Below are 12,311 nucleotides of genomic sequence, written 5' to 3'. Positions count from 1 at the left end.
GGACCCACATTGCTAAGCTCTTTAAAGACTTACAGTGTTTGCAGCTTCCAAAATACTAACAAAGTTATAAAAGAAATCAAATGACAGAAAGTCTCCCTCCTCTTCCAGTGGCATTATAAATAGACAAAAGGCACATAAATATAGGAAGGTGCAAGAAATAGGAACAAAGCTAAAGGAAGAGGTTTAGGCTTTCATTCCTATCCCACCCAAGGAACTGGGCTTCCATATTACTTTTATCCCAGTAATTAATCTGTGAAAAAAAAATCTTTATAAAATGTCTACAATTGTAGGAAGTGATCAGCCTTGTAAAACTGCAGCTCATTAACCAAGATTGACACAATCCCATCTACTTTTTTAAAAGGCAGAAACCATAATTTCTGAATACTTTTCCCATAGTTTCTCCCTCCCTCAACCCCTTCAAATACCACAGACTGTTCTTTAGAGAACAAAAAAGTCTCCAGTACAAAAACATTTCAGATATGTCCCGAGACTGCTGTAACACCAAACGTTCCCACGGTGATCTCTTTGTTTCCTTTGATTATGTCATGCAGGCTCGGCAATGATCCTGACTTAGTCTGTATTAGAGTTTTTATTAATTTTCCTTGGTCTTGAACTTTAGATCGCCTTCGTTTTAAAGCCCTCTTCTCAGTCTTTGTCTTTTGGGACTGTCCGTTGCACAGACTTGTGCAAGCTGAAATGCCACAAAAATAAGACTCTTCTGATTGTGATGAAGTTTCTGAGCTTCCTTCAGATGGAGGACCCTTATAAGAAGAGTGATAAACTTCTCCCATATTAGAAAAATCTCTCTGGTTCGTAAAGGGTTTCCTTCCTTTTATGTCTCCATTGGCTATTGGATGCAATGGATCTGCTGGCTTGATGGTCTCAATTTTTTCCATTTTATATTTGTAGCATTTCTTCTGTGACATATATAAAAGAAAGGGTAGGAATTAGATCTCCTATATATAGTTATCTAATCAAACATTTTAGAGAACTAGTGGATGAAAATGCCATCTCCTGGTGAAAAATAAAATGGCATAGTAAATATATACTTTGCATTTATACAGGTTATGTTTTTCATAAAAAAACATAACTGCACAACTCCCTCACATGTTTCCTATGCCAAATATGCTCACCATACATGAAAAAAAAATACTTCCGACCATCACAACCTTATTTTGTTACTATTACTCAATAACTCTTTATGTACTATTTTAGAATATGACTTTAAAGGTGATGACTGACATTTAAATACCTACTTATTAACTCAGAAAGGTGGTAATTTTAATCTCCAATTCTTAGACAAGAATTTTTAGACTGATTTACTTACAAAGTTCATAAAGTGCATATACATTGTTTTTCACACCATATTTTCCCCCTTTCCTTTACCCATCTCTCCCTCCACCCATCAAATTGTGTGACCGTATGATTAAGTGCCTCATCTTGGATGCTCATACTACAATAATGGTCTTAGGCAGTATTTATCTTTATGAGACTGAGTTATTTCACTTAGCATAATGCTCTCTAGACCCTCCCATGTTAGGTAGTAATTTACAAAATCATTGCTCCTGCATGCTGCATAGTATTCTGTTGTGTAAATATACCATAATTTTTCAATCCATTCCATTGTGGTCAGGCATTTGTAGAAACAGCTCTAATCAAATTGAGAATAACGAGAGGCAAAATGTGAAGAACAAATTCTGTAGCTAATACAGACTCTGAGATTTGATATGTGTCATTTTAAGAAAGTTACAAACTCTTTGTGTTTCAGTTTTCTTATCTGAAAAATTGGATAGTACCAGTTCCAGACACTTGTTGCATGCTTTGTGCTTCATCTTACCCAAATAAATAATGGCAAATTGTATCTAGAAAAGTGCAGTTAGCATACGACCTGCAAAATTTAAAATACTTACTATCTTCTGTTGCATATCCTTAGTTTGATTTTACACTTAAAAAAAACAACCTGTCTCAGCTGTAAGGCATATCTGTCCTGCTGTTAACAGTCACCAAGAAACTACAACAATTTATTGACTGAAAATAAACAGTAAGATTAAGGGCAACTTAAAGGTTGTATTAAACCTTTCCAACTTTTTATTCATGGATGACCATGTATCAATACATATAAAAGAAAACAAAATATTACCTTTTTCTCTGGTGAAAACTTGACGGGTTCTACGATGTACAAATCATTTGGGGCTACTATAAGTAAGAAAAAGGCAGATGTAAAATGAGAAGGAAATTATTCCATGTTTAAACACTATAAAAGAGTATTATTTATTAATAATTACTCTTTTAATAGGATCAATGGATTTATTGGGTTAACTACATTTATGCATCTTAAATTAATAAGCCAAAATAAAATAACCAGGGCAAAAAACAGTACTACTAGTTTACATATGATTAGGGTTCTTCTTTAGGCTTAGCCTTGCCATTTATCTCTTGATCTTACTAAATATTACCAAACCCACAGATTGTTTCCTCTGAAAGAATATACTCTGTATAATGTTACTAATGTAAATTAGCAACAAGCAGTTGTGACCATATTTGAAGAGTGAGGAACAAATAAAAAAAGATCTGAGAAGTACTTTTCTGTTTCTTTTCATAATCAAAACTGAACTCTAAAATTAAAAAAAAAAATCATCAAATCATTTTGACACTAAGGCATAATGAGTAAGTCAGGTATCTTTATTCTAGGTCTAAGTTTCTAGGATTTGATTATTTTAAGCACTTTTATGACAACTCGTATTTTTCTTATCTTTCCATGAAGTAATAAAATAGATCTTAAAAAAATGAACACTATGAGATTTATTAACACTACTCAACTTCTTTACATTACATCCTACATATATGTTAAGAAAATAATAAAATATGAATGGAAATCCAAAGTCTCTTTAAAATTAATAATAATTAAAAATTTTTAAAAATAATAAAATATGCTAAAATATTCTAGCAATCTCCTAAATAGTGTGAAAAATATGCAACTTCTCAAGTTGTAAAAAATAACTATGCCCCCACTTCTACAATTTCTGCTAAGATACTAGGACCAATATCCTCACTGAAAGCATTTAAGTCTAGCTTTTCCAAACATGACCAAAAACACTGAAAATTTGCAAGCATTATCTAATCCTCCATCTAGAAGTGAAGGAAAGTTAAGAACCCAGATAGTCAAACAGAAAATAAGTCACCTTATCCCTGACAGCATATGCCAATATAAGAAAATATAAGCTGTTTAATAAAATGTTACCATAAATATCAATGAAATAGTAAAGTTATACCGGGACCTGTCCAGATTTTCAACACTTAGTGGGTGGCTGAAAAGACTTTAAGCTATGAAACACAAATTTGTGTAAAAAAACCCCACAAATTCTTTCTGGCCTAAGGACCACTATTCTAATTCCCCTTACAAACAATCTTTCAAGCAGAAATACACTATCAAGTACACAAAGCAAGAACCTTTAAAAGCAATAAAAAGATTCACAGATGTGAGAAATAAACTACAGTCATGCTTTCCAGATTTAAATACATAAATGAAAATCTATGGGGCAATTGCACTGTTACATGATGGTCAGACTGACTTGACAGCATCCAACAACAGTAATATGTTTTAAAAATACAAAAAGAACATGTAGATATAGATAAATTTCTGCCGTTAAAACCACAATAATGGAACTTAATAGCAGACTAGGAAAATATGAAGAACATGTGAAATGTAAGACAGAAAAACAAAAAGATGGGAACTTTGAGGCACTTAGGAGACAAAGGATAGAAAAGGCCTAATGAATGCTTAATTAAACTGAAGAACCAGGAAAAAAGTGAAGTAGAAGTAATATTTGAGGGTATAAAAATGGCTGAGAATTTCCCATTCCTATAATTCTTGTGATAGTCTGACCTAGCTTAAGACAATCTTTTATTTATTTTTTTCTTAAGTTTTCATTATTATTGTCTTTTATTATCAAACCTTTATTATCTTTGGAGGTTGGCAAGAAAATGTTAGCATTAGCAAATTATATGTTAAAATATCATATATAAATGTAATATGCCATCAAGTTGCAACCAACTCATAGCTGACCTTCCAGCAAGTTTTCAGAGGCTGTAAATCACAAGCAAAATCCTACTGAAGATTTATCTAAAACTGACTGAACAGTACATAGATAGAGAACTACCCAAAATACAATCTGGGTTGAGAAGAGGCCATGGCACTAGGGACATCATAACCCATGTCAGATGGATCTTGGATGAAAGTACCACAGTGATGTGTCTATGTCTCATTGACTATGTGAAGGCATTTGACTGAATCACAACAAATTGTGGCTAATGTTGCAAAGAATGGGAATCCAGAAAACTTGATTGTGCTCAAGAGAAACCTACACTTGGACCAGGAAGAAGTCATCAGAACAAGGAAACACTGTAAGATTCAAAATTAAGAAAGGAGTACCTGAAGGATGTGGTATTAGGATTAGTGGAAAACTCATCAACAAGCTGCATTACAGAAATGACAAAACCTTGCTCATTGAAACTGAGGAGACCTTAAATCATTTGCTGTAAAAGGTCAAGGTCTACAGTCTTCAATATGGATTGCAGCTCAACATCGAGAAGACAAAGATTCTCACCACAGGGCCAATTGGCAGCACCATGATAGATGGAGAAAAAAATTGAGACTGCCAACAATTCCAGCATGCTTAGCTCCACAATCAACATTCTTGGTACCAGCAGTCAGAAAATCAAAAGATGAATAGGCAAATCTGCTGTCATGGACCTCTCCCTCCCAGAGTGCAAAAGAGCAACAGTGTCAGTCTCAAGACTAAGGTGTACCTGATCTAGGCCATGCTGTTTGTAATTGCTTACTGTGCATCAGAGAGCTGGACACTAACCAAGAATGATAGAAGAACTGGTGCATTTGAGTTATGATGCTCGAGAAGAGTACTGAACATTCCAAGGATGACCAAGAGAGCATCATGCTAGGAAGGGTAGAGGAACAGCACAAGAGAGGAAGACTCTGGAAGAGATGGACTGACACCATAACTAGGGTAATGGAGGTAGGTATGTCAGAAACAATGAAATTGGCTCAGGGTAGGACAGGGTTCAGAGTTATTGTGCATAAGTCAGTTATAATTCACAAACAACTCAACATCACATAATAATAATAAATGTTATGATATGAAAAAAGAAAACCACAGAGGGTTTGGATTTTTTTCGTTATACAAATTGTTTTATTTAACAGACTAAAAAAGTTAAGTTATATCTTCTGCAGAAAAAAACCAAATAGGACTTCCAATAAGTAATGAAAGCCTATTTTATGATAACTTATAAAATTAAGAACAATAGGTAGAGCTAAATATTACCGCTAGTCACAGTGGTCAAAGAATAATTTTTATTCAGTTTTGTATACCAATGAAATTACAAAAAGTCACTGTGCTTTTAAATAAACCCAAAGTTTAAATCACAGAATACGTAACTCCCACTTTCCTAAGTGCAGTTGTTTAATGCAAATGTTCTAAGCTGGGGACTACCTGTACAATAAAAGATATTCAAAGAGCCCTCAAGAACTCAAGCAAGACTTAAGAAAGATCATTTCAGATTGAAAGAAGTAATGATGGGATTTGGAAATAAAGACTGAAATCTTATGTGGCAGGGGAAATCATAGCTACAGGAATAAATCTAAATTAGTATTCACGGTAAAACATGGTTGTGTACCATTGAACTGACCCATGGCTGACCACTCTAGTGGGTTTTAGAGACAGTAAATCACGAAGTAGGAGACAAGCTTTCCTCCGCAGAGAAGCTGGTAGATTCAAACTACATACCTTTGTGTTGGCAGCACCTCTCCTTACCACTAAGCCCCTCGAGCTCACTAATTATGATTTTTGTTATTGCTATGTGTCATCAAGTCGCCTGCCACTCATACTCTATGGACAACAGCTCTAAGCTCTCCCCTGAGCTATTCTACTAACTCTGACACACTTAACCTATTATCCCAGTTACTAGTCAATCCATCTCATGCAGCGTCTTCCTCTCCTGTACTGTCCCTTCACACTTCCAAGGACTGGTTGCTCCTGGCCACATGCCCAAAGTATGTGAGAGAGAGGCTTCAAAATCCTTGCCTCCAAGCAGAAACTTGGTTTCACCCTCTCCAAAACAGACCTGTCTGTTTTCTTGGCAGTCCATTCAGTATGTTCAATACTCTTCTCCAGCAACACAAAGGCATCAATTCTTCTGTCATCTTTAATCATTATCCAGCTCTCTGATGCATAGCAAGTAATTGTGAAGACTATGGCTTGGATCCAGTGCACCTTAATCCCTAGACTGACTTCCCTACTCTTTGGAACTTTGCAGAGGTTTCTGACAGTACACTTCCCCAATGTAATTCATCTTTTGATTTCCTGACTGCAGGTGCCAAGTGTTGATTATAGAGCCAAACAAGCTGAACTTGTTAACAACCTTAATCTCTTTATCTATCACGGTGCTGCCAACTGGCCTAGAAGTGAGAATCTTTGTCTTCTTGATGTTGCGCTTCAATCCATATTGAAGACTACAGCCCTTGATCTTCTGCAGCAAACACCTCAGGTCTTCCTCAGTTTCAGTAAGCAAGGTTGTGTCATCTGCATAACGAAAGTTGGTGAATCTTCCTCCAATCCTGATGCTACATTCCTCCTCACAAAATCCAGCCTTCAGAATATTTGTTCCACATGAACCATGTAGTGTTTCCTTGCTGTTATGAGGACTGCTTCCTGGTTAAGTTTTGCATGCGCACAATCAAGTGTTCTGAGATTCCCATTGTTCTTAAGGGTTAGCCAAATTTGTTTTGATCTACACAAATGCCTTTGCATAGTCAATGAGACAGAGACAGGCATTCCTCTTTGTACTCTTTCTTTTCAGCCAAGATACATCTGGTAACAATGTCTCCAAAGCCACAGCCTCTTCTAAACCTAGTTTGTATTTAAGGTAGTTCTCTGCCAATATACTTTTCCAGTCATTTTTGGATAATCTTCAGCAGGATTTTCCTTGCATGTGATATGTATTGCAACTTGAGGCTTGAATTTGTTGTTCTTCAGCTTTGGCTGAGTGAATTTGGCCCTTTTGATTTTCCAACTCTAGCCCTTTGCATTTTTCATAATAATACTTTACGTTGTCTTCTTTAGCTGCCCTTTGAAATCTCTACTCAGCTCCTTAACTGCCTAATTATGATGTTATTGTTATGTGCCGTAGAGTTGCCTGAGACTCATAGTAACCCTATGTACAACAACCCTAAACCCTGCTCTATCCTATGCCAATCTTATAGTCTCTGACACACCTACCCCCATTGCCCCAGTCACTGAATTGATCCATTACATCGAAGGCCTCCTGTCTTGCACTGCCCCTCCACCCTTGTGTGTCTTAATTATGTTGTTGTTGTTCGGTGCTGTCGAGTCGTAGACAACTCATAGTGACCCTATGAATGAAAGCCCTGAGCACTGTTCATAGAGTTTCCACAGACAAGCCATTTCCGAAGTGGATGCCACTCCTGTTTCCAAGCTTGTTTTAATTGGGAAGCTCCACTAAACACTGTCCATCATGGGTAATCATTATCGCATTTGGCACATCAGTGTCACAGTGTTTAGTTTAGCACCACAGCAACCACGAGTAACCTCTAAACAGCAATGCACAGACCAGTGCTATACCACCTAGAAGAATGTCTTAATTATACTTTGCTGAATTAAAATGGAAAACATGAGCATACAAATTATGTTGGAGATAGTTATTTTAAAATCTTTTTCATGTACAGGAGTAAGTACGATATGACAAATTTTAGATATTTAAACCATTAAAAAAGAAGAAACTGTATCACTTCCAAGCTAATGACAACGAAGAAAATTTCCTGCGTTCTCATAATTAAAATATTCTAATAATGACAAGGGGAAAAAACAGGTAACAAGATAAAGTATGAGATGACATTATGCTACTTTTATCATTCTGCTAAAATGGACTAGAATTTCAAAACCATCTCAGGAATAGGTTTGAGGCCTTGAGCACCCATGAACATAGACCAAGTGAGCTCTGGGAGGATATCAAGAAAATTATCCGTGAAGAATGTAAAAGATCATTACAAAGGCTGAAGAAGAAGAAAAGACCAAGATGGATGTCAGATGAGACTAAGTATTGCATTAGCGCACCGAGAAGCCAAAGCTAAAGGAAGAAATCAAGAAATCAAAGAGCTGAACAGAAAATTTCAAAAGGCAGCTCGGAACGATAAAGCAAGATACTATAATGAAATGTGCAGAGAGCTGGAGTCAGAAAATTAAAAGGGCCAGACTCGCTCAGCGTTTCTTAAGCTGAAGGAGTTGAAAAAGAAATACAAGCAACGGGTGGCAATACTTAAAGATAGTTTGGGTAGAATGTTGTATGATCCAGGATGTATAAAAAGAAGATTGAAGGAGTACACAGTATCACTGTATCAGAAGGAATTGGCTGACACACAGGAATTTCATGAAATAACATATGAACCAGAGCCTATGGTGATGAAGGAGGAAGTTCAAGTTGCTATGAAGGAATTGGCAAAAAACAAGACTCCAGGAGGTGACAGCATACCAATTGATTTATTTCAACAAACAGACGCTGCCCTGGATGTGCTAAGTTTTGCCAGGAAATCTGGAGGACAGCCAGCTGGCCCACTGAATGGTAAAGATCCATATTTGTGCCCATTCCAAAGAAAGGTGATGCAACAGAGTGTGGACATTATCGAACAATATCATTAATATCACTTGCAAGCAAGATTTTGCTGAAAATTATCCAAAAACATTTGGAGTAATATGTCAACAGAGAACTAACTGCCAGATGTGCAAGTTGGATTTAGAAGAGGTCATGGTACTAGGGATATTGTAGCTAATGTTAGATGGATCTCGGCAGAAAGCAGAGAATACCAGAAGAGTATCTATCTCTGCTTCATTGACTATGCAAAGGCTTTTGACTCTATGGATCACAACAAGCTATGGCTGACTCTGAGAAGAATGAGAATCCCAGAACATTTGTGCTAATGTGAAACCTATACTTGGACCAAGAGGCAGTTGTCAGAACAGAGCAAAGAGACACTACATGGTTCAAAATCAAGAAGGGGGTCAGGGATGTATTTGGTCTCCACACCTTTTCAATCTGTATGCAGAACAGATCATCTGAGATGCTGGGCTGTACGAGAAGGAATGTGGCATCACGATTGGTGGAAGAGTCATCAATAACCTGCGTTATGTGGATGACACAACTCTGCTTGCTGAAACTGAGGAGGACTTGAAGTGCTTCCTGCAGAAGGTCAAGGACTGCAGCCTCCAATATAGATTGAGGCTCAATGTCAGGAAAATAAGGATTCTCACCATTGGGCCAATTGGCAGCATCAGTATGGATGGTGAAGAGACTGCAGTTTTAGTTTGCTTGGTTCCACAGTCAACACTCTTGGTAGCAGCAGCCAGGAAATCAAGAGACAAACTGCATTGGGATAGTCAGCTTTGAGGGACCTCTCAAGAATACTGAAGAGCAATGACATCAGGCTGGAGACTAAGGTGTGCCTGATACAGGCTATATTCTTTGTAATTACATACCACGTGTCAGAGTTGGACAGTGAATAGGGATGATAGAAGGAGAATTGATGCCTTTGAGCTGCGGTGCTGGATAAGAGTATTGAATATACCATGGACTGCTAGAACAAACAGGTTTTTTCTGGAGAGGGTGAAGCCAGAATGCTTCTTGGAGTCAAGGATTCTGAAGCTTTGTCTGACACACTTTGGGCATGTTGCAAGGAGGTACTGGGCTTTGGAGAGGGACATCATGTTTGGGAGAATGGAGGGACAATGCAGGAGAGGAAGACCCTCAATGAGATGGATCAATTCTGTGAGCGGAGTGGTGGGAATGAGTGTGTTTCAGATGGCGAGGTTGGCACAGGACAGAATGGCGTTTAGGGCTCTTGCATACAGGGTCGCTATGAGTTGCAAGTGAGTCGATAGCACATACCAACAACAACAAAATGGACAAGTTTATATGGAAAATTTTAAAAGTTCAAGAAACTTACAAAACTCAATTCCTGCAAATCTGAAATAAATGCAAAACTCCTTTAGATATGACATATCTTTAACAATTAAAGAATACTTAGGCTATTAAAATCCTGAGAGAAAAGGGGAAAAGAACATTGCTCATCTAGGTTTGTAAATCTTACACAACGAAACCAACAGTCTAACAAAATAATAAAAACTTATGTGCTAGACTTCTTTATGAAGAATAAGGATCAAATTCATAATTATTAGGAGCCAAAATTATGTAAGATAAACATCTATATACACACAATACACATATATTAAGCTGTAGTGGCCTAGAGGCAAGAAGTTGTGCTGCAATCCCAAAGGCACATGTGCAAGGCTACCAGCTGCTCTGCTCAGGAAGGATGGGCAATCTCCTCCGGTGTAATTAACTGCCTCTGAAAACCTTCTGGACGATCAGCTATGGGTCAGTTCTGACTCTATGGTACATGTTGACAAGAACAGCCTAGTGTAAGAACCTGCACTGCAATCCTTAATGTACGCAGTTGCAATCCACCAGCTGCTCCATGGGCAATCTCCTTCCATGTAACTAACTGCTACTGAAAACCAGCTGGTTCACATTCAATGCTACTCAACACTAATGACAACAATGTTTCATTTGGGCTTAAGAATGTAGTATTAGCTGAACATTAGAAAGTTAATGTAATCCATTTTTAAACATAATAAAAAAATTTAAAAAATATTAAGCACAGATTAAAAGAAAAGTAGAAATATGAACAAACATGGAACAGAGAGGACCTTCCTTAAATATCCGCAAAACATGGCAAATATAAGTAAAACACTGAAAATTTTTCTTTTAAGATTAGAAATAAGATAAAAATGCTAACCACTTCTATTGAAACATCAATATTAGAGTAGCTAAGAAAAAAATGTTAACAATGTTGTCTTTTATTATCAGATATGCTTATATTTACAGAAAAACCAAAATAATCTACAAGTATTCAAATAAACATGGTTGTTGCATCAACCTACAATACTGATTGTCTATGCAACAGCAATAAATATATTAAATCTATGCTTTAAAAATATTTTAACAATGACTCTTGAAAAAGTTGTTAGTTTGGAGAAAACAGATAACACTTTGGTTTTTCCCAAACAGGTATTAGAAGTAGTATAGTATCAGTCAAATGCCTATACTTTTGTGATGAACATTTATTAGAGGGTTGTAGTTTTATATGGAACTATTAAGAATAACAGTCACTGATGAAATCAAGCAATATAGACTATTTTCAACAACAATAACAAAAAAGAACAAGTCAGAAAACTGCAAGAAATTCAAGATGGGTTCAGAAGAGGGCTTGGAACAAGCAGAAAGCAGCAAAAAGTTTACTTGTGTTTCACTGACTATGCAAAGGTATTTGTATGATTCATAATAAATTATAGCTAATATTTTTAAGAATGGAAATTCCAGAACACTTAATTGTAAACACTGTGAAGTTAGACTAAGAAGCATCTATTTCAACAGAACAAGGAAACACTACATGATTTAAAGTCTGGTCAAAGGTAGTATTCTTTCTCCATACCTATCCAATCTGTGTGCTGAACACATCATTCAAGAAGCTCAACTCTATGAAGAATGTGGAAGGAAAAGTCATCTGCAACCTACATGATGCACCTTGCTTATAGAAAGTTAAAAAGACTTGGAGCATTTACTGAAGATGATCAAAGACTGTTGTGGGGTCAAGGGTCTATTGTCTAAAATGGCTTCTCTATCAATTAACTTGTTTTGCCACATATATAGGCAAGAATATGCAAATAAGGTGTTAGCCTTTTCACAAGGGTATTGTCTCTTTTCACCTTTAAATTGAGCAACAGAATGAGAAAATCTCACCACTATCAAAGCAGAATAGGCATGCAGCGGGCATTCTTCAGGACCACAGATTATTGACTTGCACAATCTAGACTTACAGCAGCAATGTCAGACAGCCTTGCTGCTACAGTGGCCAAAGGAGAAAACCAGAGACCTGACATGAGTAGACCTTGGGAATGCTATACTATGCTGTTGAACTACAGCTAAGAGCCTTTTGCCCAAGTATGTTGAAGGTCTGATGAGGGGAGAGTCAATATTGGCAGGACCAAGAACACTGGCCTAAAGGAATGAGGCTCAACGCTGAGGTGTCTACAAGCACATTTTGGAAGTCATTATAACAGTCTTTTGCAACTAATCTGAAATATAGCCTTTAGATTTCCCCAAAATGGTTGTGAGCTATCACACTGGAATTTTGACCAAATAAAGCAGGAAGATTAATGTTGGGA

At 36.8% G+C, this 12,311-nt stretch overlaps 1 protein-coding gene across 1 annotated transcript in view; it reads right to left on the bottom strand.

The window, feature by feature from the left end:
* Positions 1 to 470: 470 nt before the first annotated feature.
* SUCO (SUN domain containing ossification factor) overlaps positions 471 to 12,311 on the bottom strand; it is a 123,686-nt gene continuing 111,845 nt past the window's right edge. The window contains exons 22-23 of the mRNA XM_006887433.1: positions 2,141 to 2,196; positions 471 to 917 (exon numbers count right to left, since the gene is read on the bottom strand). Coding sequence (XP_006887495.1) covers positions 474 to 917; positions 2,141 to 2,196 — 500 coding nt within the window. The 3' untranslated portion in view covers positions 471 to 473. The remainder of the gene's footprint in view (positions 918 to 2,140; positions 2,197 to 12,311) is intronic.

Source organism: Elephantulus edwardii, unplaced genomic scaffold (genome assembly GCF_000299155.1).
Source record: "Elephantulus edwardii isolate Elephantulus edwardi_28Jun2011 unplaced genomic scaffold, EleEdw1.0 scaffold00057, whole genome shotgun sequence".
In the NCBI taxonomy this organism is placed as follows: domain Eukaryota; kingdom Metazoa; phylum Chordata; class Mammalia; order Macroscelidea; family Macroscelididae; genus Elephantulus; species Elephantulus edwardii.
Note: the sequence above shows the minus strand (reverse complement) of the source record. Positions and strands in the feature narration are given on the sequence as shown.